Here is a 26,636-nt window from a genome sequence, read left to right as displayed (position 1 = left end):
AGTGATGTCGACAATTACAATGTGGATTATCACGTTCCTTACGTTACACAACCGATCAATCAATCAATCAATAACTCCATCCATAAATTTTTAAATCCTTCAATCAAAGATCAAAGCTGGCTTTCTCTCCGGCCGTAAGTGGGAAGGTCTGCCAACAACCTGCGGATGGTCGTGGGTTTCCCTCGGTGTCTGCCCGGTTTCCACCCACCATAATGCTCACCACCGTCGTATAAGTGAAATATTCTTGGGTACGGCGTAAAACACCAATCAAATAAATAAAATTAAATTAATCACAGATGTATTCTCAGTACCGCCGGGACTAAAACCGTTAAACCAAACAATTTATATTTCATATATTTATTTGATGTTTCACACAGGGTACTGAAGAACATTTCACTTATACAACGGCAGCCAGCATTATGGTGGATGGAAACCCACGACCATCCGCTGGTTGCCGACAAAACGTACGACGTGCGGACTTGGAGCAAGCCAGCACCAGCTGGACTTGAACTCGACAAGTCACTATGAGTCCATAATCAAAACTACGACCTTACACTGTATCTAGTAAATCTGTGAAGGCTCTGATCCCATTAAAGGTAACATGGCCCTGTTAGCCCACCTCCCCACGGAATTTCTGAAGAGGCAGTTTAGCAGCTTGTTTTCCTAACAAGTTATTAATGCTTCCCAATGACAGGTCAAACCACAACTTCAAAGTATTCTATCACACATGACAGCTGCATTTTAGCCCACTAAGCTGTTCAGTGTAGAGTCCTGTTTTGGTTGGTTGGTTGGTTGGTTGATTGAGTCACCTCAAATCTCACACAGCGTGAACATTTGTTCACGCTGATCCACTGACTGCTGCACTTGGTCCAATCACTGAAGTTTTGCCCACATGTTCACTGCTTGTAGCATAGAAAACACCAGTTTCACACATCTTGCTTAAAGTCAGACAAACCACTATGGTGAAATATATATCAAATGAAAGATCATTAAATGAAAAATTATTTTTTTTTTAAACTTTTGATTCTATAGTTGCCTGTTCTGATCATGTTGGGACCAATGACGTCACATCAGGTTCTTGCCTCTTATTAACAGAACCATTCAGAAGGTATATCCGTACAGATCTACAAGCTCAGTCGACAAATGGACCTTGGAACAGGACGATTTCAAGCAATAAAACAATAAGGATGTGACGTCACTGATACCCACTAAGTCACGACAGACCACCGCCAAATCTGATGTCTGATAGCCATTTTACCACCAAGCTGTTGTTATGGTCTCTCATTTGATATATACTTATATTTATAGTGAATTTTTTTCCTTAATATTACAATGATCATGGCTTAAGAAAACAACATCAAAGCACAGTCTGATTTGACAGGTATTCCTGTACGTGTGAGAGAGGAAATCAATGAACAGCCAAGGAATTCCACTCATAGTCTCTATTTAGAGAATCCACTTCCTGTTTTAAAGGCTTCACTTGCCTTAAGCGGATTTGCAATCTTCTGTGCCTAATCACGTAGCATTCACCTTGAAAGCTACCTGGATTTTCTCAGTGAAAAGACCAAACTCTCGTCTTACTAACATTTCATCATGTGGTGCCAACACTAGCTTTTGTAAATATAAACAACTGGTATGTCTTCCCCTTTATACCGTGGTCACCTCATGTACCATCAAACTGCGACAGTACATTCTCCACAACTTCGTTTTGCTGGGAAACGCTCTCCACTAAGGCGTACGAGTCCTCAAACCCAGCAAATGAAAACCCTGAGACAGTGTCCACACCTTCCAAGACCCTCTCCTGTTCTTTCCCTGTGTCCTGACTGCCCGCCGTTACGGTGACGCGCAGCCTTGCGGCGCTGTCGATCCCGCAGCCGCTCCCTGCAGCGATACACTGGATCCAGTCTCCGTTGTTTCATTCTTGCTCTGGCTCGCCTCCTTTCTCTTTCTGCCTGTAATGTGTATGTATCATGGGTTAGTATAACCATACTTATCACGTATTAATATCTATGCAGTAATAACTAACACAAAGGTTGAGAACCACTTTCTACCTCATCACGGTGAGTCTAGGCAGTGACATTGGTGTTGCACAAAATTTCTTCACAAAATTAGCTGGTTGTGACGGTGACATACCAAAATGTGAGTGTAGAAAGAGAGGTGCATCGCATGGTGAGGGGGTAGGTTTTCCACTGCTACTGCTGACTCGGCTGGCTGTGATTTTATGTCAGCCAGAGTTCCCCAGTACCTGACAGGCTGCTTACACACACATTGGTCACAAGATCACAAAGTTGTGTCAACAGGAGTTCTCCAGTACCGGACAGGCTGCTTACACACACATTGGTACAAGATCACAAAGTTATGTCAACAGGAGTTCTCCAGTACCTGACAGGCTGCTTACACACACATTGGTCACAAGATCACAAAGTTGTCTTAGACTCACATCAGGCTTAGCCATAATTTAAAGTGCTCCTACAGTGTGAAGACCTGAATGTCTTAAAGCAGGGTTAAATGATAAGGATTGAGAAAATCTGAATTGCTTTCCTAAATTAGGAGCACTTAAAGTTTTTGTGATCAGGGATCTGGTTTCAGTTTCAGGCAATTATTTAAACCACACAGCCTATACCTGTAACTGTCACATAAACATAACATATACCTGTAATCCGGGTTTGAGCGCAGTAGTTTTTTCTTCAGTCTGTCCTGCTCTCGCTTTTCCTTCTCTCGTATCTGCGCTTCTCGTGGCTTCTTGACCTTGACCTCAGTATCTTCTAGGACAGGATCAGATATGAGTGCCACTAATGATTCTCCTGACCCCAGATCATCTCCCCTGGTCAAGCAGAAATATTTATCTCATTATCTATTTACTTATTTGATTGTTGCTTAACAATTAACTCAAGAATTGACCATTTCTAGGATGCTGGCTACAGTTTTATGGCTGGAGGAAACCCAAATACACAAAGAAAAACTAGGGATTTACTAACAAACTTTCACACATCTGATGTACACATACATGTATGTTCAAAGTATCGGTGGAAGACATTTGGTTAGAACATGCCCCGCTTCCCACACCAGTCATGATGTCCCTTGCACTCAGTGTATATTATTTTTGTGGTTGGAGTTTTACTGACACCCCAAAAATCCTGACATCACACTTGACACCCCATCCATTTACAGTATGCTGACACCCCAACAATTCACCGACATCACACTTGACACCCCATCCATTCACAGTATGCTGACACCCCAAAAATTCACTGACATCACACTTGACACCCCATCCATTCACAGTATGTTGACACAATGGCGATAAATCAAAGCAGTTGTTGTGCTTGTGTTTTCTTACATGTCAGGCTTCAGTTTAATGATGTCCAGGGACGGCCAGACTGTAGTCCCATACGACGTGGAGTGTAGAGAGTCCATCCCTATATCTTCACTGCCCAATCCACCCAAAGAGGACACACTGCTGTCATGATCCGCAAACCGAGCTCCCTCCTCTAGCTCCTCCATACCACAGCCTGAGTCTGCACTATCATCTTTGGAGAGTAGTCCTGAACACACGTCTGTTGTCGTGACAACCGTCTCTGCAGCTACTCCATCTGCCACCAGAACATCGCCCGCATCAATGACATCAGGTATGGAAATGTGGGTCCCACTGTCATCTGCTGAATAAATAAAATGATTTTTTTTAAAAGAAATTTTACTTTACATCACACTTTTTATAATAGAGCATGTAATAACATCAATGCAGAACACAAAGAAATCAAGCAGTCAGTCATATTCTAAAGTGGAACAGTCTGACTAACCAAAATTAGCTAATGATGTGTCCAAAAACAAAGACTGTTGATCTATGCAATTAATGGTCAAAAATGTTATAAACTTAATACATCCTTGTACCTTTAGTTAAAGCCTTCAGATCTGATTCATTTATTTATTTATTTGATGGGTGTTTTACACCATACTCAAGAATATTTCACTTATACAACGGCAACCAGCATTATGGTGGGAGGAAACCAGGCACAACCCTGGAGAAATCCACGACCATCCGCAGGTTGCTGGCAGACCTTCCCACATGCTGCCGGAGAGGAAGCCAGCATGAGCCCTTGAGATTTGATGAGATGCCTGGGACTAGCACAGGAAGTTATTGTTTAATCAGATACCTTCGAGATTCTCAACATACCGACAATATGGATTTCACGGCCCGTGATGACATCTGTTACTTGATAAACTGTCTCTTCAAACCCTTCCATCCGAACTCAAAATGTTTACCACCACTTGTTTCCCTTTCCTCCACACACAATGCAGTCATTTTCAGGCTGCTACAGTCTTTGTTGTGTGTCCTTTCTGCATGCCCAGCTGAACTCTGAAACATCAACAGCCAACATTCCTGGATGAAAATTCAGAAAGAAAAGTGATTTTTTATCAATTTTCTTTCACATTTCAAAAACTCACACTATACCATTAATTTCATACTATACATTGGATGTGTTTTAGTCTGAGAATGTTGCGATATTAAGTTGGGGAAAATACTGTTCGGCCAAGGATGGTCCCAAACCAATAAATGGAGAGCGCTTCATTTAAAACCTTGATGGATTTAACTGCCCTGTCAAAATGTTGAGGCTGGCTGTGCAACGGGTCACCATAAAAAGAATCTCTTGGAAATAACTGATTGCTAGTGTCCCTGAGATAAATCGACTGTGGAGATGTATTAGATAAGTAATGTTTGTTACAAATGCCATGGTAAACTGCAACTGCGTTATATTTTAAATGGGGCATGCTCTGACATTGGCTTTGCACCATCCATGGTCAAACAGACCGGTAAATTTAATGCTGAAGTAATCACAGATAGATTTAGTCAGAAGTTCCTGAAAGACAAGACAGTAAGGCAGGGACCTCTCCCTGCTCTTACCACCATCACCACCACTCCACCGCCACTTTTGCCCTCATAAACTATATGGTGTTTAACATTGTAACATTATTTATGGAGTTAATTTTCCACACTAAGTTGCTTGAAATGACCCCTGATGACATTCATTTTCACATTACCACACAGGGTCCAGGTTTTCCTTAATGTTGAACAGAATTGTTGTAGGCAAATAAAAAAGCTACTGTGTCATGCCTCGTTATCAGGTCAAAAAGCCCTCTAGAAAGAACGCCCTCTATCAAAACACCCTCTGCCTAAACATCAGGGATCCAACGTGTGTGCAGTTGATGGTCTACAACAGCAACATTGGTCAGTCGGCGAGCGCCTGGGACTTACTCGTCCCTGTATGCCTAGGTATTTGTGGAAGTACATGAAAAATATCAGTAGGCCTAACTGTGTAATCTTTGTCTGAAAAATCATGTCCACAACAGATCGCCGTGTTTCTCTATACATGATTTTGGGATCACAATCAGTTTACAAATTTTAAAGCCCAGAAATAAGTTTAAAATGTGTATTTTACAATAGAAACATTTTACAACTTTCATAGGCTAGGCCTATATATATATATATATATATATATATATATATATATATATATAGAATACAAAATGATCGAAACCATACATCGAAGCCCATGCAGCTAGCTTGAACATGCATTATACAGAGGCCGTTTAGCTACAGGGCATTCTGACTCGGTCTTATACACCCTAAAAATCTAGTAACTCTCCAATTAAGTTTACTTCAATATATCAGTGGCTTTAGCCCAATATGCATTGTTACTTGTCATGTAAAAGCGTCTGGACACTGTATAATCCTATACAGTCAGAGACACATAAGAGTAGCTCAAAAATTGACTCGTAGGTGACTTCTGAAAATGACAGAAGCCAAAGCGTTGTTGTTGTTGCTGAGTTAAGCACTACAGCATGTCGGCTTGACATTTCCGGTTTAGCGTTAGGAAAATATTACTCACATGTAAAGGCGAAGAATCACTTTACCATGCAGCTAAAACCAATATGAAATTTCTAGAAAGAAAGGTCTTGAAGAAAGATCTGTCCTGTTTCGACGATTCTATCCTCGACGATTCTATCCTGGCCTCACGAGCGCCGGAAGTAGGTGACACTGAAAGGATGGCTGTGAATGGCCAGGTTGAGGAAGGCTTGAGGGTGCAGAGGGGTGGTACTTGTTTAGTTTTCAACTGGATTGCTTCCCCTCCACCACAAACAGAAAGTGAAGCATGTACCATCGGAAATTAAGCTCAGTGAGTTGTAATATACATCAAGGCCTCCTGCTAACTGTTAAAATAAAAGTTATTTTATGGAGAAAATTGGAAAATTCTTGGTATGTAAAAGTTACGAAACTTTATCCATTTTTTGTTCTTACGTGTGTCAAGTCCAAGGTAACAGAAAACCTAGAGGATGTATGTAACAAGCGTATGTTGTCCCATACCGGTGTACCTAATACTCTGACATTTATCTCTGTTTTAAATATTTTGTTTATTTTTATTTATATATTTACTTATTTACCGGTATTTATTTTCTTAAATCTTTGTAGGCCCCCATGAAGCATGGGGATATAAATTTATTCAACCTAAGATGGACAACAATAAAGTGGTACATTTATTTATTTATTTATTTATTTATTTATTTATTTATTTATCTGTTTATTTTCTTGGAAGTCACTAAGAGCTGGATTTCACAGCGACCACATTGGTGAGTGCTGGGCTCCTAGGTGATTGTGCTGCGCTAGAACGCTAACCACTCGGCCACTGAGGCCTAACAGTAGGCCTTTGCTACGTAGAACGTGCTGAATGAACCAAAAAGTACATGGCCGATGTCAGATGGAAAATAATTCTGTATGACGTGCTAAAATCACATTGAATATCACTAAATGTGAACCATTAATACAATTCTTTTCTTCCTCTTTAATGAAGGGGAGGGTCCTCCGTGGCTCAGTTGTTTAGCACGCTAGCGCAGTGTAATGACCCAGGAGCCTCTCACCAATGCGGTCGCTGTGAGTTCAAGTCCAGCTCATCCTGGTTTCCACCCACCATAATGCTGCCCGCCGTCGTATAAGTGAAATATTACTGAGAACGGCGTAAAACACCGATCAAATAAATAAACAAATACATAAATATAACAGAGGGATGACATTCGTTGACTTTTCCTCGTCTTCTGGTAGACCTACCTGACGAAATCATACCTAAGTCATAATGACTGTAATCCATAAACCAAACCAATCTGCAGTCATGAATCGATTTGGGATGCACTCTGGCATTTTGAGATGGCCCCTTTGATGTGGCAGCCGGGGTGGCACGTGTGTTTGATTGATCCGGGATTATGTCTGTATGCCACCGACAGATGGTGTGAAGCCGATCTTGTCATGCCCGGGCATACAGTGTGACGCGTATATGTGTATACAGCCATCGAAAGTCACCAGTTATAGTGTCACAAGTCACTGGATGAGAGAGCCATAGGAGCTGGAAATGTAAGTTCAAATGTTCTTATTCCAAATTCCAAGTTTTATTTATATGTGAATAACTTAAGGCAGTCTTTGCTGTGAATCTAGATATAGAAAGGATATTGTCTAAGTGCATGTATTTGCTGTAGAGATCGGTGAAGTAGGCGACGTGTACTGATAGGTATATTTATCTAACTTGAATGGGGTTTACCGAAAACACCCGAGTTCCAAACCAGTGTTAAATCAGAGTGTCAAACCATCTACCATCACCAGGAACCTGGAAGGCATAATGACAGCAACTGGAACCACTGATCACCAGGCCCTCACATAAACTAGTTGTATACAAGATATTATGTTTTCCTGTGTATAACATTACAGGTTTTTGCAGGGATGAAATCAATGGGATACCGACAGAAGTCGCTGCGTTGAAGATGTTTTATGAAGACATTATTATTCTCCAATTAAAAATAATACGTATTACTTTGGGTTGTTAGATTGCTTGATGTCTGTGTTTAATATCAGGAGACGTGGTATGGTTCTTCATTACTAATTGCTTGTTTGAAATTTACGACTTTCTCAAGAACTGTTAAGTCATATGCATGACTGTGGTCAGCCTTATTTGTGGAGTAAGTCACAGAGCGATCAGGGTAAGCCACCGTCAAAACCCACCTGACATAGCGGAACTTCACACCGAATACCAATATTCAATCTGCTCTCGTCAAGATCGCCAGACAAGTGGACATTAATCAATAATATCAACATAAGTATTTATATATTCACACCAGCCATGTCAGGTGTTATTCTAGCGATTTTGTGCTGAACGTCCATTATGGTTGCTGAATGTCTGTTTCGACGCCTAAACATAGCCGAAAACACAAACGTAAACAACCATCATCTCAGCAATCCATAAATCTCATTCAGATAGAGAGCTAAATCATATCTTCAGTTGTTGGGACATTTTATTTTATTTCCTGTGAGGATTACAGATACAAAGTGGAACTTTTAGTGAACATTTCGTCTGTGGCTTATTTTAATTTTAAAAGTATTCGTGACAACAAGGCGTATTCCCTGTCTTTTTCCAGCTGCGAGAAGATATCAGCTAAACGGCAAACCAGTCAGTGACGATGTCTCCGTCAGCCAAGAACGAGAAAAGTCAAGGAGGAAACACTTGGCTCAGAATTCTGCTCGTAACTGGGGTTCTTCTTGGATGCTACATGGCGTATAGAGGGTTCTCCACCGAAAAATCAACAGAGCCTGAGGTGGAAACCAAGCGGGAAGAACCAAGCGGCGAGACGAAACCCGAAACACAAGAAACACAAGACTCTGAACCGAAAGAGGAAGAAGAAAGTAACCCGGAAGCAGACTCCGATAACCCGGAAGAGCATAATATGGACGAGGTAGGAGGAGATAGCGATGAGTTTCAAGGAAGTGACGTTGACGTTGACGTTGACGATGATGGTGATGATGACAATGATGATGATGATGACGTAGCCAATGGAGAGTGAGGAGTTAGTAAGCTTTAGGGTTTCCAGTTTAAAAAAATAATCGTTTTAGCTGGCCTCGCTTCTGGCAAAGCTCATGGATGATTTGTATGTGGTGTTCAACTGCCAATTGTGTAAGACAGAAATGACTGGTACGTTTCAAACGCTTTGGATTTTAATTTCACTATTCCATCAGTATATGAAATTATTGGGGGCAAAACCTGAATGAGATATCTGTCTCGATTGTGACATAATATGGTCAAGTCTCGCCCGCAGAGTTGAGAAACGAAAGATTTAGACAAACCGCAAAAGTCCCTTTTTTGGATACATTAAAGTTTGTGGCAACAAATTTCCACACAGATTGATTAAAGTTATCAGGTGTCAGGAAGCGTCGTACGTGGTTTGTTGTAACACCTCACATGAAGTAAAGAGATATATTTTAGACGTTAGTATAATACATGTGTCGCCTTACATCATTTCGTTATACTTGCCGCACAATATGCCACCATTCTTTCAGTTGCCAGTGAAACAGAGGAAGTAGAAAATGTTTGTTTTAAGTTATACATGAAGTAATTTTTGCATTGTAAACATAGATGCCTGTAAACATATAGATGTGAACAAAATAGCTCAGTCAGATGAATTTTTCTCTCCATCTTTTAGCATTCTTCTAATCAGCACCCTGGAGGATGTGTTTGGTGTTGGAAATACGGAATTAGTTTACCCATAGTTGATAACTGTGGCAGAGGTCATTAACCCTATCCAAAGTAAAATGACCAGAGGCGTTATTTCATTGGCTACGTGTGATCATTCGCCAGATACCAGGAATCCCTGTGTCACTTTGACTCATTGTGTAAGATTTAATCATTGCTTTCATCGGTATTATTGCTGCATTTTTTCATCTGTATTATTATTGCAATGTATAAGAGTTTCATTCGTTAGGTGTATTCTTCAAACCTGTGTAGGCTTACAATAATTTGTCATATATTTGTCCAGTATATACGTAAAACTGACATGGCCAAAAATTAAGTAAAAATCTTGTGACTAACAGCATTGGTTTGGGAATAAAATTATTTGCACATTAGAGAAACTATAATACGTTTATGTTAGTAAATTTATTACTTATTTATCGGCCTATTAACCAATGGGGTTCGGGTTCAAATCCAGGTCTCGCCGGTTCTGTTGCGGCTTTAAAGTTAGCCAGGTACTTGATAAAGTTCAGTGTATGTAGGTGAATAATTATTGAATACGGTGTTTCATAAACACCAATCAAATTGAATCAATGGCTCGATTCGTGATTGTTCAGTATCGTAACAACTTTTCTACCTCCATGTCTGAAGATCTAGATCTATCCGACCCCTATGGGAGACAATTCATAGAGCCACGGGACTATGCAAGCTGTCACCAGAGCGTGTCATTAAAAGATGGCAACACGCGGGCAGATATACATTATTGACATGCAAATGGCTGAGCAGGCCTACGTGTATATAGCTGCCCTGAGCTGTGGATTTGACAAGTGTCGGGGGGAAGGGGTCGTCACGTGTTTATTATGTTAAACCGCATTACATCTAGCCTGTTCCTGAACAGGCATGTTCACCCGGACCTGCGGTAAAGCTCGCACTCACGTACACTGCCTGGGTGGAGTTGTCCAAAAGGCAATAGTCGATTAGTTTGATTTATCGACTTGTTAGTGCATGCTATGAGTATATACAGTGGGAAAAGAGTTCAGCCTCGCTGGATCATTGGGCAAGCGTTATTCTCAGGTCACAGGTTCGAATCTAGCCGTCGCAGGTTCGCCACCCATAAACCTGGCCGTCTAGGTATATAAGCGAATAATTTTCCAGTTCGCGGCCAAATACCAATGATATCAATAAACATATACATAATTAACTCTTGTCTCTGTTTATCACTGTACACTTCGGTACAGTATATAAATCTTAGGAAGATTGTACACCTACACAGAAGAAGCCTCGCAGGTCGAGCGAGCAAGCGCGACGCTCAGTCACTTAAGTCAGTAAATGTTTCCCATAACTTGAAAGTGCAGACTGTGGTGGTTAAGGGGTACATATGCTCGTCGTCCAATCGCTGGAATGCAGAGTTGCGAGTTCTATTGCACCTTGGACAAGAGAGTTTGTATATTCTTGCACTCTCACTGTTCGTGGGACCATGATGGGACCATGCCTCTTGTGGCCTCGGGGACAACGATCGGTGGACGACGCTCTTGTGGCCTCGGTGAAATTGATCGCTCTACGACACTCTTGTGGGTTCGGTGACAACGATCGCTCTACGACGCTCTTGTGGGCTTGGTGACAAACATCGCTCGACGACCCTCTTGTGGGCTTGATGGCAAACATTGCTCGACGAAGCTCCACTATGGTAGAAAATTAAGATGACAATTTCTGCAAGTTTAAGAACAACTCCACACATTTTAACTCTACATGACAATCGCCTGTGTCATGCACACGACCGAGCAGGGCAGTGTTGTACTGAGAGTGCAGACCTCCAGTGTGTGTTACAGCAACCTTTATCTAAATTTATTAGTTGATTACTAATATTATAAATGTTGTTATAGCAGATCTCTATTTAAAACTGTCAATGGGGGCTACCAACGAAGCCGCGAATTCTAACCCAGTCACTGGTAGTTGTCATGTAGACTTGAAATGTGTTGAGTTGTTTTTAGGCTTGCAGAAACTGTTGTCTTAATTTTCGACTACCATTAGTGGACGCAGCTTCAGTTCTGCCACTGTGAAACATTGTTAAGGAAGGGATTCTAAGCACCTTCTTTCTTTGCTTGTTCACATTGCCTAAAAATTACCAACTGATTTGTGTGAAATAAACATAGACGAGGGTACAGACAAAAAATAAGTCGTTCTTGAAGCCATTCTTGACATGGATATGGATACAGTATTGAATGAAGTAGACACACACGTATGACGTAGATGTACACGTATCACGTAGATATATACGTGTGACGTAAATATACACGTATGAACTAGATATACACATATGTCGTAGACAGATGACATAACACCACATATCTTAGCGCATCTACATAGTTTTGACACAGATGGCAACCCGAAAATGCGGCTGTTAAAACTTGAATACCGGCAACTTGAGCACTCCAAAATCAAGACAAAGCTTTCTACCAAATTTTTAACAAGTTGGAGATCTCACAAAATGAGTTTAGAGTTCCATAAATTATGCATAATCCTGTGCTTTACCTATAATTACTTTGACCAGTCTCAAACATTCAAGTTGGATCAGAAACCCTTCACAACAAACAACTTTCCCTCAGTCATTAACCTGTTAACCAGGTGCTTTGATTAGTCTGTTTTGTGTATATCCCATATACTTGTGCTAATAAAGCATAACTAATTAATATTCATGAATGGACTAATGCCAAATGAGCTTTCATTAGATCACAGGTATATAAAGAGCAAAGTCAGCTTAATTAAAAACGCGGATAAATTATGCACCTGAGGGGTCACAGCACTGCGCAGAATTTTCAAAGGGGCCGATTTCTGTAACGTTTGGATCCACTTTAGTACACAGTTGTATATTACACCTAAATTAATTCTTTTGTTCCCTCACCTGCCTTTATCTCAAATTTACATATTGTCCCAAACATTATTTTAACAAAAATATGTGCACAGGTTTCGGACAAGATTAATGGTCTGTCCACTGAAAGATATCAACCTGATTAGCAAATAATCATATCATCTGAAAAGGAGATTCTTCTGCTTTGTTGACTTATCTGAAGATACAGCAGGAAAGCTCCCAAATAATGACGAAATCTGCTCTTCACCACATGCAGTATTTCATCATTTGTTTTATGACATGCTCAATAACGTTTTCTTGAAACTGTCCGGTGGGTAGTTTAGGAAGCCATCTAACACTTTAACACAACTACATGCAGGATTTTAAACAAACACATAAAATAATGTACTTCATTTCAGACGTCAATCCAGGAAATCTAAGAAACTAGAAATTATTAAGAAATGACAGGACTATGGTTGAGAAATAGTTCGGATTTTCCTATATAGAGGTCATAATTTGTAATAGCTGGTAATAGAGAAAACATATTGGAATAAATCCATTGGCCGATATCAGAAATTTATGAGAAAAGTTTCCTCTAAATAATCGCTGAATAAAGTTAATCGAACCTTACATAGCATAGTTTGAATAACTAGGTCTGTTGTAAATGTAGTAATGAACAATTGCCAAAAAAACTTAGCTTGATTTACTGATATCATTGGCAATTTATGCCATACTCAAGAAATTCATAGTCGTATATGATGGCGGTCAGCATTTTGGGTCATGAAAACCTGTTCCGGTGTAAACCACCGGTCTGTGTCAAGTTACTGACGGACTTTCTCACGTGTGTTGCACACTTTATTGGTGGAAGACAAGTGATCGTCAGCGAACGTAAGACTGCAAATTGCCTCACGAGCACTCAATCGCTAACTGCCACGAAGAGTGAGAGCGTGGGTAAACCTATAAATTACCTGCTGAAGGCTGGGTTGAACCCATACCTACATGGTTTGCCAGCGGTTGGCGTCCCGTCATTACCTTTGAGGAACACGGAATCTTTATGGCAAGTGCTTCACCCTTGTCTGTTTGTATAATACACCTGAAATGGTTCTCGTAAAATGAATTCTGCTTCACCAATGTTTACATGTCAATCTTTTCACTTCAGTACCCCCAAACCCTTGATCTCGCGATTAAATTCTGAGGTCACGTTTATGAAATCTTGCACGTAAATATGTAAATTTACTATGTAAGGACCTTGCCGAATACGTAGCTAGTGAGGGAAAGTCTCTTCCAGTAAGCAAACAACACGGGGAGTTCGGATCATATAAATACCATAAAGTCGGTCATTCTGTTCTCGTGAACACTATCGCGAATATCGACCCTTGTATGAATATCCGCCATTTTCCATAAAGAAATATGAGGAAAAATGGCCGACGGTATACTGTATTTCATTAGGAGTGATTTTATCTTCTTTCTATTCCCGCTCCAGTTCCCAAAACATAACATGAGGTGTGCTATTTTCTTTTGCCTGGTTACATTCTCCAAAAAAATGTAACTATTTCCTGGAAACCGCTAGAGAATACACCCCAGAGAATATATGCCCTTTGGTTGTATTTTGGTTATGTAAAGAATGTGACAAGGTCGTAATGCGAAAAATGTGGGCTACATTTTCCTCTCGAGCGATCAATAGATCACCTTTAAAACTATTAGGAGTTTCTTTGCTCTGACGTCAGCATCCGTTACTGAAAATCAGATATCATTATTAAATCAGATAATGCACATATTAAGGCACAGTTGATCAAAAATCGGTTTAATTTGTCTATAGTCTGACAGATTTTTATTTACAATCTGAAAATACCAATTAGTTTCCCCAAAAAGGTGTAAGGGTAAGAATCACAACATTACACAGTGGCCAAAAAACATCTGTTATCCAATGGCCAAAAACGTTTGTTATGCAATGTCTTAATACCCTTTAATCTTCAACCACTGACAGCGTAAAGACAAAGCTGTTGTTTAAATGTTCCGTCATTTAACAGTGATTGATAGACAGTAGTATACACTCAAAGTATGAATCTGTTGATTTTAACAGAAAGTCTGTTGTGTGAGTGATATTAGAATGTACTCCGTTTTTAGGCCTGTAACATAATTCTGTGTTATATTTAACAGAATATTCTGTTAGCCTCATAGAATCTTTATGTTGAAATAATAGAATGTGTGTTATATTTAATGGAATAATCTTCGGCAATAGCAGAAGACACTCTAGCATCACTCAGGCAACAGACTTTCTGTTAAAATTAACAGTTAAGATTATGTTTTTGAGAAAATTTTTGACGTATAAAGTTTTAAAAGTGTTTGGACTAAAATCGACCGATTGTTCATGTTAGAATTTTGTTGCATTGTGTTGGTATTTCACATCCAACCATCCCTACTTATAACCGATTTTAGATCCCTTGACTGTGTTCTGTCAAACATGGCTGTCTATTTTGGATGAGAGACTATATATCTCGTGTGCCGATTGTACTGTATGAGTCTTCTCGAGCTCATGAAAAATGCATCAGAGCAAGAAAAGGTGTGAACAAAGCAACCACAGTAGATATTCCACAGCACATGGCCTTGTGCTTCAGGTGTGTCATTTACCTGTAATTAACAGGTGGATGCCCGAGGGGGGCTAAATACCTGTACACGGGTGTGTGTGTGTGGGAGTGGGGCATGGTTTAGCGTGTAATATTTCCCCTTGGGTATCTTGTCGACGGCTATCAGTTGTTTCTCACCCACTTACAAAATCCACCGCATTTCCGCTATATTATCGTCTCTGTCAGTGAAGATAAAGTCGGTATGTCGTACTCGCATTCCTGCTCGCAGTTCAATCCAAAGTCAGGGAAATATGGTGTTTCACTGTGTCAAAAATAAGGGATCCTTCTGCCCGGAGTTTTTCCTGACAACTTTTATTTTAATCCACTTGGACTTGACGTTCCTAGAAGTCCGACAATCAGGGGTGGAAGGTCGAGTTGCTACCTTCGGAGAAGAGGTTCATCCTAATGGGGCCCAGGTAAGGACTAAAATGATTACGTTTAGTTTCTTGCACTTTTTAACTTTAAAGTAGTACATGCGTGTTGACTGTTCAGGAATCGTGTCAGAAATGTTCTCATTCTGAAGGGAAAAAATCGTAATACAAAATGGTGAAAATCTCATCCGTCCACAGAAATATAGTATTCCAAAAGCCGTTAAATTGGCGAGACAGTGACATTTCTGTACATCAATAAAACATTTTCTTTAGAGATATTTAGACTATTGCTTTAAGAAAATATCCGTTTCCGCGAAGCCGACCAAGTCATAAAATAAATAAAAAAAACTTATTGCAAACTATTGGTTTCGAACCTTGAATATTTTTCTAAAATAATTTTGATTCACCATTTCTACATTGCCTAGTACACTTAAATTTAGGCCGTTGAGCTTTTTGAATTGGAAATAGTTTGGGGGATAGTTTACTTTATATATTAACATTTTTATTCTCCAGGCATGGTTTCATTCTTATTGTTCATAGTTTAAAATTACAGAAATGACCACGCCCTCTTAATGACATCTCTATCTTATACAGAGGAATGTCACGCTTGTTTTAAAAAGTGACTTTCCTAAACAAAATATAAAATGCTGTGCGCATGGTCGCATCTCTTTCCAAAAAGATAATCTGTTAACTTTGGTTAAATTCTATTGTCTGAGCGATGCTAGAATGTATTCCGTTATAACAGAGTGTTATATAATTCAACATAATGATTGTATTAAACTAACACGGTATTGTATTTTTTTTTATTTTTGCATCACTCAGACAGCAGGCTTGATTTGACATTAATTTTTGTGACATTATTTCTGTGTTGATCATGCAATCGGGTATTACACCACCGCCTGACAGAGGATCAGTATAAATATTATTGGCATTATCTTTTAGTACTGCTACAAAGAGGCACCGTTGTGATACGGCCGAAATATGGCAAAATTGGAAACTAACGCATGTGTTGAAATATAAGTTCGTGAATAATACAACAAGACTAATTCTGGCTTAAATAAGACAACTTCGTGACTCTGGATCCCGGTTTCTATATGAAGAAAAAAACAAGTTTTGGTAGAAAGTACATGTACTGCACATATCCTGTACAGGGTATAGACAAGGTTTGCATTTTAAGGGTATATGAAGCTGTGTGCTCACCGCACCTCATTCCATCTGTCAGAATACAGAGCTATAGACAGAATATTTAATGTCAACGAAAATGCGCACCACAGCATTCAATAAAGACGAACTAAGATGTCACCACAGTGGAGTAAATAAAGAGCATAGAGGAAGTTTATTCGCTGAACTCCACTGAATAGGTCCTAAAGCACAACCCCCTCTTGGTTACGTCAGTTTGTAATTTATGGGCCGGAATAATTGTTTGTTTAGATTTTCTCCCGTCACAAAATCATTACATCTTGTCAGGAACCAAAGGTATCTGCCATCTGGATTGTGTCAGCCAATCAAACGATTCGCTATCTAACTCGGAATCTCGCCACAACACTCGCGTCAGCAAGGGACGAGCGTTATCGCGGCGATCTCTACAGTTCACTTCACCCGATAGGTGGCGTAATTGCCCTTGGGCCAATCACAATTACTGTGACAAGTTGTTGGCCAGTTGCTCACCCGTACAGCCAATTAAACGGTGGCAGTGTGATGTGCACGATATGGCACAGGTAGAGTGGTTTCAGCATGAGCAAAAAACAAAACATTGCTGGAATAGTTTGAGTTAAAAGTGAAATGTATCGATACGCGTAATGTAAAAAAAAAATCGCAGGTAAAATGGAAAAGGTCGTCTGTGCGTCACTTTCTACAATGTTGGAATTTTTGGACATGTTTTTGGTTCTTTGTGTTAATTTAGTAGACACCCAAAACTACACATTCCACCTAAACACCACCTGAAACACGGCTGGCTGCCTTACCCAAATAGTAACCTAAAATGATCCAAAATTAACTAGTAGAAAATAATATAAAAATTAACGGCTTCGGGTTAATTATAGCTTTATTCGAGCAATTTTTCTTTTGGAAAGTGTTACCAACAACTGAAATTCTCGTTAGCACGGGTACTAAATCCAGTCAATTTAAAAAAAACGAAAGTCAGATGGTATGTCAGTATTATATTTTGCTCATTATATAATCAGTGTTGATCTAAAGTGCAACGAGGATGTTAAGTCACTACATGAACCCTGTCTGACCACCAGGCGGTCGACCACACAGCAAGTGGGCTGTTGTATGAGGGGGATATCATCTTGACGGAAGAACAAAGACTAGAACTGACCAGTGGTAGAGTCAAACGTGAATCCACCAATAAGAGAATACGACGCAAAATAACCACCAACCTATCGGAACGCTGGAGCCTTCCGATTAACTATACATTTGATGGATCACATGGTATGAACGCGGTTTGTATACGCATTAGTTTAAGTCACGTGACATGATTTTGTTTATTTATTTCATTTATATACTTACTTAATTATTTGATGTTTTTTATCCTTTAACGAAAATTATATCACTGTTTACATATAATTATTTTTTTATAATTTATTTATAGTTTTTCGTCATTTACTTTGAATTTATATGTTATTATTTACAATAGTTTCTTTTTTATTTTAAATTAACCACAGATTACTCTGAGAGAAAGGAAATCAGAGCAGCGATTTTTCATTGGTCTTCACAAACCTGTATCAGGTTTAGGGAAGTCTCGTTCTCGCCGTTACTTAACGAGACCTTGGTATTTACTAAAGGATTGGGGTAAGTGTAAATTTCCTATTTTCGTGCTTTATATACTTTCTTAGTTCTTTAGTGGTTTGTGTTAAAAGTCGTTTTGGGAATTGTTCTAGCGATCATTAACCTGGAACGTCCTTATCGGTTGACAACTGATATACTGATATATAAATTTGTGGTCTAGAACAAAGTTTGAAATGTGCAACAATCAACCAAAATCAAAATCAAAATTTCCTTATTTAATATAAAATATATACATGCTTTGTTTATATTCAACAATATCGATGAATGTTTTCTTCAAACAATAACGACGAATGTTTTCTTCAAACAATAACGACGAATGTTTCCCTCAAACAATAACGATGAACGTTTTCAGTTGCTGGTCCTCAGTGGGATTTGTGAGTAACCATAGCAACCAGAGGATTTCCATCGGAGAAGATTGTTTGTGGGTAAGTACATTTATATTACTACACAATAAGAATCATTGTTGTGCTCATCACAAATGCCTACGACCCGCTTTCTAATCGTAAGCAGTTGCTGTAAAGTCATTTTAATGGGCGGACAACTATAAGACAATCAAAATTAAATGACGTCCGTGCTTTGAAGAGCTCTGTATGTAGATGTTGACATAGACTTTACAACAGTTCCCATAATTATTAGCATGAATTCTCCGCTGGTAGCCTTCTGTGGGGCTTATTTTACGGGACTTTTTCCACTACAGAGTAATGTCATGTATATTATCACACATCATTACGTCTGTATAGTTGTGTGGGGAGTAGCCTGCTGAATGCGCAGAAAAGCGCTGTAGTGACGTACTCTAGTGACGCATTGCAGTGACGTCACGCCAAACGACTTGCTTTTCACAGGCTAATTCTAGACCAGTGAAGTCTAATGAATTACAATTAACATATCTGCATTTTGTTGCCAAATTCTACTCCAGCCATAGTGCTAAAGGGTTGATTAATTTGTTACTATTTAAGCATTTACATAAACAGTTAAACAGTTTAAATAAAACCCTGACTCAGGTGAATTGTCAAGATTGTATGTCACCGCTTTCGTATAACCATCTACCAGTTATCACACTGTCGTCGCTGCCCAGGTTTTACTCTCTATGCTGTACGTCTTTAATGAGATTGACATTTTAAACCGCGTGGTTCAGAGGCTAAAGTAGAGTGCGTGGGAAGGGGAGGGGCTTTCGTAGCAATGCGCTGGATATAATGTGTTACACAGAGACGTTTGCCTTTATTTGACAGATGGGGACGATCGCTCACGAGATTGGACACGCTGTGGGCTTCTGGCACGAGCAAGCGAGACCCGACAGAGACGACTACGTCACGGTTTTGATAAAAAACGTCATACCCGATCGACGATACAATTTCCAGAAATCCAACTGGGGGGAAGTGATGTCATACGGAGTTCCGTATGACGTGGGGTCTCTGATGCATTATGGGTCAAAGGTGTGTGTGCATTTTAGTCGTACAAGAATGGTGCTTACAAAAAAGCTACTGGAGTAACAGATCTTTACATCTTATAGAGCATGTGCAGTAGTTGTCTGCATGAAATGTTTGGGGCACAAAGCTGTTCAAACTGCTCAACTGTTCAAACTGCTCAGCTGTTCCAACTGTGTAGTCCTACTTAACTACATCTTTATCCACGCTTCGGATGAGTCATATCACCTTACAATTACTTTTGGAGTAGTGCCTGGGGTTAGCCACAGTCTACAATTTAATCTCGAAGAAACAAGGCATTTTACTACTTTTGCCCAATGTGTATCCCCCTCAATTTTCCGAGAAACACATCAAGTTTTACCTTGAATGAAACATTGAAGCCCTACAAAATGATACCAGCAATAAGCAGAAAATACCTAAAAAAAGACAAAGGCCCGAAAGGCCCCCCCAAGGGGGGATTACATCTCCTTCCCGATCCGGAAGTCGGTAGGTTATAGACATATAGAAAAATCCCCCTGTACCATATGGTGCGACCTGTCGGAAATGCAATGCAACTGTTTTTGATTACATTTACGATAAATGATTTACAAACACGTATTTAAGTATGGCTGGAGAAAATTGTGGACCTGAGCATTTATGAACTAAAGAAGTTCGTGAGTGGATAATAGAGCCTTTTGACAAAATGAGATGAGGCCTTATTTCAGCGGCTCACCATTTGTCGACTATCACACTGTCGTCGCTGCTCTGGTTTTAGTCTCTACGTTGTATGTCTATCACACTGTCGTCGCTGCTCTGGTTTTAGTCTCTGTGCTATACGTCTATCACACTGTCGTCGCTGCTCTGGTTTTACTGTCTATGCTGTACGTCTATCACACTGTCGTCGCTGCTCTGGTTTTACTGTCTATGCTGTACGTCTATCACACTGTCGTCGCTGCTCTGGTTTTACACTCTACGTTGTATGTCTATCACACTGTCGTCGTTGCTCGGGTTTTACTCTCTGTGCTGTACGTCTAGCACACTGCCGTCGCTGCTCTGGTTTTACTCTCTACGTTGTATGTCTATCACACTGTCGTCGCTGCTCTGGTTTTACTCTCTATGCTGTACGTCTATCACATTGTGGTCGCTGCTCTGGTTTTACTGTCTATGCTGTACGTCTATCACTCTGTCGTCGCTGCTCTGGTTTTAGTGTCTATGCTGTACGTCTATCACACTGTCATCGCTGCTCTGGTTTTAGTCTCTGTGCTGTACGTCTATCACACTGTCGTCGCTGCTCTGGTTTTAGTCTCTGTGCATTATGGTACGAATCTTGTTTAATATCTGGAAGTTTTTACTGTAATTTTTGCCTAGTACAGCGCATCCGATAATACTTCCGGTTTTTGTAACAGGGGCATGCGCAGCATTGCAAAAGAACTACATATATTACTTAAACTTTGTCCGTGGGATGTCATGTGTCATGAAAACCAGATATCAACTTAAAGCCTTCAACTTTCTGAGCTAAGAATTAAAATTTTTTCGTTAAATTGACAGTTTTTCAGTCTCAACAAAATGAGGACAATAAAGACGAGAGATCCCCGGTTACAGCGTGTTGTGGGTCAGCGAGACGGCTTATCCTTCGCAGATACCAAACTGGCCAACTTCGCCTATTGCTCAGGTAAGTTATGGACTTTTAGTTAAATACATTTTATGGTTGACTCCATTATTTATCTGATTTACGTTAATTGGTTAATTGGTTCATTCAACCAGTTAGTCAACTGTTGGTAAGAGACTACAGAAGAGCATTGACAGCAAAGTTTCATCTGGTTTTGAGTAGAAGAATATTGCGGGAAAACTAAAATGCAGATGTTCGGAACACTAGTCAAGTCTTTTGACTCCATGACTCCACCGCAAGGCTTTAGTCGGCAAAGTTTTGAACCAGCTAGGCTAACGAAGGTAACCCCGTGTTTCTCCGGCGTTAGATCTGTCCAGGTCAGCTGGGACTACATATGTTGAGCAAGTTTTTCACAAAATTAATGATGTTCTTTCCTTTCCTCTTTATTCATAACCCATAAATTGTGCCGCTTCGTTGTTTGCATGTAGAAACGTCCTGTTAAGTTTCCAATACAAAACAGGGTGCTTTAGTTGCCAAGTGGTTAGCCTGCTCCCGCAGCATAATGACCCATGCACCCTCCCATCTATGCAGTTGCTGTGAGTTGAAGTATACCTCATGCTTCTCCAGTCGTACGTGGCAAGGTCTGCTGGTAAAAAAGCACACTTTCCTCCCACCATAATACTAGCCACCGTCGTATAAATTAAATACTCTTATAAACCCACTGCAAAACATAATATCTCTTTAAGCCGTTCCCTGCATTGTTGCAGACATATGTGATAACACAAGCGGCTCCCTGCGCTGTCACAATGACGGTTATCCAGACCCACTCAACTGCTCAGTCTGCAGGTGTCCAGATGGTCTGGGTGGACGGACCTGTGATACCGTAGCGCCATCTACCGGTGAGTTTGATGAATTCTCGCTACAGATTTTTATTGCTGTAAATAAGATCAATCTGTATCTAACGTTAATCAGTTTGGGTAAAAGTGGGTCAAATACTATGAGGCCCTGTTTCTAGGTGAGTAATTAGGGCGTTATATTTCCTGTGTTTCAATTTTCGCCGTTCTGAACAATCATGTACTTAACATCGAGGTGGCTGTAACTTAACTCATTCCCAACTTAAACTTGTATATGGTATGCTTTTATCTCAGTTATTTTTTTCACGGTTCTAACAATTAGACGGCTCATGTGTAATTAGGTGGTTCAAGTTGTAAGCAAAACGTTGGCTTATGATAATCTTTGATGCTTCCAGCTTCAAAATTGGATTTATTTATTGCCATTCACTCGGCTGAGAGTCACTGACATGTAGACTAGTTTTTGTGTATTTGAGAACGTATCATAAACATTAAGGTGTTTTCTTTCTCAGCTGAATGTGGCGGTGTCCTGACAGCCAACCACCAGGTGGCGTATATTCAGTCTCCTGGTTACCCACGTGCGTATGGCTCGGGCATAGGATGCCATTGGCTGATCCAGGTACGAGAATGAATAGTTAATTTATTAACTGTTTCACTTTGTAACTATTGATTTCGCACAAAAGAAAAAAAATATGTAGACACAAACTTATCTGATATGAGATGACAAAAATACTGTTAGATCTACTAGCCTGTTGCATGTTGGCGTGTTATTTCGTCGTGAAGATCAATATTTTCATGAGCCGGAAGAGAGATTTTTTTTTTTTTTTTTTTTTTTGATTGGTGTTTTACGCCGCCCGGAAGAGAGAAGAGCACAGGATCCTGCTAGGAATCTTGGTTGAGATGAAAAGAAAATACTTCCTTTCCGTGAGCTGCTCGTTAGTTTCGACTCAATTTTCAAGGGAGTGCAATTTAATGCTACGAGCAGTTGTTTCCACATGTTGTTGTTGTTAGCTGCTAAATTATTAGAACTCTTTTGGAAATAAAACAACAAAAGTTATTGACTAGTACAATGCGTCCGTGACTCTGTTGATAAATATCCAGCTCGTGAGGCTTGATTCCTCGCCAGTTGCGGTGGTGTATCCAAGGCTAATTGACCCATCAGAAGCCAAGAATTGTGATAAAGAGCAATACTGGAGATGTAACGTATTGGATTTAAGCTGTCATAGCTCAGTGTTCTTATCAATTTCTGTTGTTAGAATAGTCCGTAGGTTGTTTGATTGGTTTCACAGGCTCATTAATTTCAGTTCTTTCTTTCGTTCCTCATGGCCAGCAATATCAGTTCTTTGACTGGCTTCTCTGGCACATCAGTGTCTACTGTTTGATTGGTGCTTAATAATTTCTGTTGTTTGAATGGTTCTTGTTCTCACATTAATTACTATCGCTTGATTGGCTTCTCAGGCTCCACCTGGGTACCGGATATACTTTGAGTTCGTTGATGAGTTTTCACTGACGGAGGATGTACCTAACGACGCATGCGTGAATTTCGTGGAAGTCAGATACTATGAGAGTCTCAGTCACACTGGAGGAAGGTATGCTCCCTAAAGCTTGTGATATAAACAACAAAATAGACTCTTGTTTAAATACATGGCATTTCTTATCAGCGATTTCAATGTATTTCCCAATTTACATAAGTGCATAATTAATATATGGGGAAGCGTTACGTACCTTATTGATTGGACGAGTTACATGCAAATGTTGGCACTCAATAGGAGGACTTAAACAGATAGTGTCTAGATTTTTCTTTAATGGCAAAGAAAACACTAAAATAAAGTATTTATCAGATGAAAGACCATTAAACACTGTCCAGCAACCTGCGGATGGTTGTGGGTTTCCCCCGGGCTGTGCCCAGTTTCCTCTCACCATAATGCTGTCCGCCGTCGCATAAGTACGACGTTAAACACCAATCAAATAAATAAATAAATAAATTAATTAATTAATTAAACACTGTCCAGAAAAAGTTATTTTTTTTAGTATTTTTCTAAAATGCATTTAAAACATAGGATTCACAGCGTCACAGCAATATTTTGGCTTGAAATATAGTTTGTTTTTTTCAAGACCCATTTGTTAAATGCATTCAAAGCTCTACACGAAGATGCATTTAAAATGATGAAATATAGCAATCTATGTGTGTCAAATGACAAAAAGCTGAATTGACATCAGGGTCCAAATATGGTAAGAAAAGGCCAGAGTAGAATTCAAAGTTTTAAATGAATGCATTTTATTAGGTTGAAAAATATTCTAAAAAAAATGAATAAAACTGTGTTCTCGGACAATATTTAATCGTCTTTCATCTGGCATGTACTTCATGCTCGTGTGTTCTTTGCCTTTAAGCTACGGGTATAGACGAGATAAAGGACTATGTTTTCCCGCTCCAGGTTTTGTGGTTCAAGCAGACCTCAGGACACCATGATATCCCAGAGTTCTCAGCTCATGTTGTTGTTCCGGTCAGAAGAAGCCGGAAGTGTTGGATTTAAAGCCAAATATCATACAGGTTCGTTGCGTTTAAAGGAATGCAACTGATCACATGCTAGTCTCCCAAATGCAGCTCAATCCCCCATATGTCCAGCTTTTTAAGGTCGTGATAAGTTTAAAAGTCCTTTAGTGGTGGTGGTGGTGGTGGTGTGGGGGGGGTGGGGGGGTGGGGGTGGGGGTGTTTGTTTGTTTGAGCTCTAACCTTTACCCTTTGTATTTGATAACATTTCGGAACCCTGGTTCATTCCAGCGCAAGGCTGTTTTCTCGCCGTATCCGATCAGGCCCTGGTAGCTAGCGAGGGACGGGCTTTACTTCCATCTCTTTGGGTTCTTTCTCCCGTAAATCTGACCAAAGATAGGCCTAAATCATAAAATTCTTCAGTACGGCGTTTAACACCTGTGACATAAATAAATGACTTCCTTCCATATTCCTGGCCGCCATCTTACACGTATTCGTGCAAAATTATTGAATGCGGCGTTAAACACCAATGAAATAAAGGCATAAATATGTAACCTTTCCTCTTTTCCAGAGGTGTGTGGGGGCTGTTTGTCGAGCCCGGAACGCCAGCAGAAAGCATGCGCCCGGACAGTCAGCTATCCGTGTATCCGGCAATGGAAGAGCCGAATACCTCTGCCGTGTATCCGCTGGTGGGGCTGGATCATCACGGGCTGCGGATATACGTGAGTAGGTGACGTCACCAGAATCTGTGACGTCATTACAAAAATCACAACAGGAAATATGAAAGAGATGTATGTATATATATATATATATATATATATATATATATATATATATATATATATATATATATATATATATATATATATATATATATATATATATATACATATATATATATATATATATATATATATATATATATATATATATATATATACTACATCAGCAAAATAATACCTTTAACCTTAACTCCAAGTTGTAAATTACAATGTCTCTTCGATACACAGAAGCTCTGTATAGAGGGACAACCATTCCCGCCTAAAATAATTCTAATTCTGCGCTGTGTAGTCTTTAGTTCAAAACTGTTACCTTTGTGGTGACGTTTTGTGGAAAGAGTCATGACGTATTACTCATCCATTACAAGAGACCAATGAACACTATAGCCTTTAAGAACAATCCAACTTGAACACGAATAGCTATTTGGTGGAAAAGGGGGTCCATTTGGTAAATGTGTCTGCGGTGCTAAGGCAACGTTCATCAGCTAGACAACGTTGATTCTCTCTTCCTATGGACGTTAAACCCCAAGCACTCACTCACTCACTTTCTTCCTATGAATAAACTTTTATGCGTTGAGGGTTTGCATCCCATGCTTAGCGCAGACAACAGACGTACTCATTGCAGTGAATCAAAATCATACACTATCGTTGATACAGTTACTTGGCAGAGTATGCCAAGAAGACAAAAATGTGAGCATGAATGGTCTCTATCCTATTACAGATACAAAACTCGGACACGTGAGGATAGATGCACGCGCACAGAGTGGTACTGCTGCAAAGGTTTCCGGTTGGAGGGCGACATGTGTCGGTGTAAGTTAACAACAATTACAAATTATATATTGCGATATACCGGAAGTGTCCCTACAGTATTGTCTTAGTGTTGGCTTGATTAATTGTGCAAACTAATTTATGAACAAAATGCATGTGAATTTGTCGGCCCGTTTTTCGGCAAGTTTAGGTTTTTCAACAAAGAATAGGGGGCCTCCGTGGCTCAGTTGGTTAGCAGGCTAGCGCAGCGCAATGACACAGAAGCCTCCCACCAATGCGGGGTCGCTGTGAGTTCAAGTCCAGCTCATGCTAGCTTCCTCTCCGGCCGTACGTGGGAAGGTCTGTAAGCAACCTGCGGATGGTCGTGGATTTCCCCGGGCAGAGGGACAAAGAATCTAAATCAGTTGGTTCTGAGCATGCCTGTTTGTACTGATGACCTTTGAGAAACGCCACAGTCATGGAATCACTCTGATATTATGAAAATTTCTAATATCTAGGGTTTTTTTGGGGTTTTTTTTTTATTCGGTTTTGAATTAGAGGAGAGAGTCAAAACTAAA

At 39.9% G+C, this 26,636-nt stretch overlaps 3 protein-coding genes across 4 annotated transcripts; 2 read left to right on the top strand and 1 right to left on the bottom strand.

Moving 5' to 3' along the window:
- Positions 1 to 603: 603 nt before the first annotated feature.
- LOC135464027 (uncharacterized) lies at positions 604 to 4,350 on the bottom strand. 2 transcript variants are annotated; one of them, XM_064741501.1, is made up of 4 exons: positions 4,175 to 4,350; positions 3,341 to 3,659; positions 2,654 to 2,824; positions 604 to 1,952 (listed from the first exon to the last, which is right to left on the bottom strand). In XM_064741501.1, exons 1-4 carry the CDS (start codon positions 4,242 to 4,244, stop codon positions 1,916 to 1,918), a joined length of 597 nt encoding a protein of 198 aa, XP_064597571.1. In that variant the 5' UTR covers positions 4,245 to 4,350; the 3' UTR covers positions 604 to 1,915. The 2 variants fall into 2 exon arrangements, with proteins under 2 accessions (XP_064597571.1, XP_064597572.1); XM_064741502.1 differs by having other exon boundaries at positions 3,341 to 3,656.
- Positions 4,351 to 7,288: 2,938 nt separating this feature from the next.
- Positions 7,289 to 9,937, top strand: LOC135464131 (glutamic acid-rich protein-like). The gene is made up of 2 exons (XM_064741624.1): positions 7,289 to 7,402; positions 8,458 to 9,937. The coding sequence occupies exon 2, from the start codon at positions 8,500 to 8,502 to the stop codon at positions 8,878 to 8,880; it is 381 nt and encodes a 126-aa protein (XP_064597694.1). The 5' UTR covers positions 7,289 to 7,402; positions 8,458 to 8,499; the 3' UTR covers positions 8,881 to 9,937.
- A 5,331-nt stretch (positions 9,938 to 15,268) lies between these two features.
- Positions 15,269 to 26,053, top strand: LOC135463505 (zinc metalloproteinase dpy-31-like). Its single transcript, XM_064740763.1, has 10 exons — positions 15,269 to 15,433; positions 17,632 to 17,821; positions 18,545 to 18,603; positions 19,408 to 19,611; positions 21,130 to 21,253; positions 21,958 to 22,089; positions 22,554 to 22,660; positions 23,500 to 23,630; positions 25,104 to 25,254; positions 26,033 to 26,053. Exons 1-10 carry the CDS (start codon positions 15,269 to 15,271, stop codon positions 26,051 to 26,053), a joined length of 1,284 nt encoding a protein of 427 aa, XP_064596833.1.
- The last annotated feature ends 583 nt before the right edge of the window (positions 26,054 to 26,636 follow it).

The sequence above is a fragment of the Liolophura sinensis genome, chromosome 3 (assembly GCF_032854445.1).
Source record: "Liolophura sinensis isolate JHLJ2023 chromosome 3, CUHK_Ljap_v2, whole genome shotgun sequence".
In the NCBI taxonomy this organism is placed as follows: Eukaryota; Metazoa; Mollusca; class Polyplacophora; order Chitonida; family Chitonidae; genus Liolophura; species Liolophura sinensis.
This window is presented reverse-complemented; position numbering and strand designations above follow the sequence as displayed.

Bases quoted from the DNA above. Each gene is read 5' to 3' on its own strand.
- LOC135464027 (XM_064741501.1), bottom strand. From the start codon at position 4,244: ATGGAAGGGTTTGAAGAGACAGTTTATCAAGTAACAGATGTCATCACG. The intron at 3,660-4,174 runs GTATGTTGAGAA...TTATTTATTCAG, and splicing joins CCGTGAAATCCATATTGTCG to CAGATGACAGTGGGACCCAC. The intron at 1,953-2,653 runs GTATATGTTATG...TACACATTACAG, and splicing joins CGCTCAAACCCGGATTACAG to GCAGAAAGAGAAAGGAGGCG.
- LOC135464131 (XM_064741624.1), top strand. From the start codon at position 8,500: ATGTCTCCGTCAGCCAAGAACGAGAAAAGTCAAGGAGGAAACACTTGG.
- LOC135463505 (XM_064740763.1), top strand. From the start codon at position 15,269: ATGGTGTTTCACTGTGTCAAAAATAAGGGATCCTTCTGCCCGGAGTTT. The intron at 19,612-21,129 runs GTGTGTGTGCAT...TTAAATTGACAG, and splicing joins TGATGCATTATGGGTCAAAG to TTTTTCAGTCTCAACAAAAT. The intron at 25,255-26,032 runs GTGAGTAGGTGA...ATCCTATTACAG, and splicing joins ATCACGGGCTGCGGATATAC to ATACAAAACTCGGACACGTG.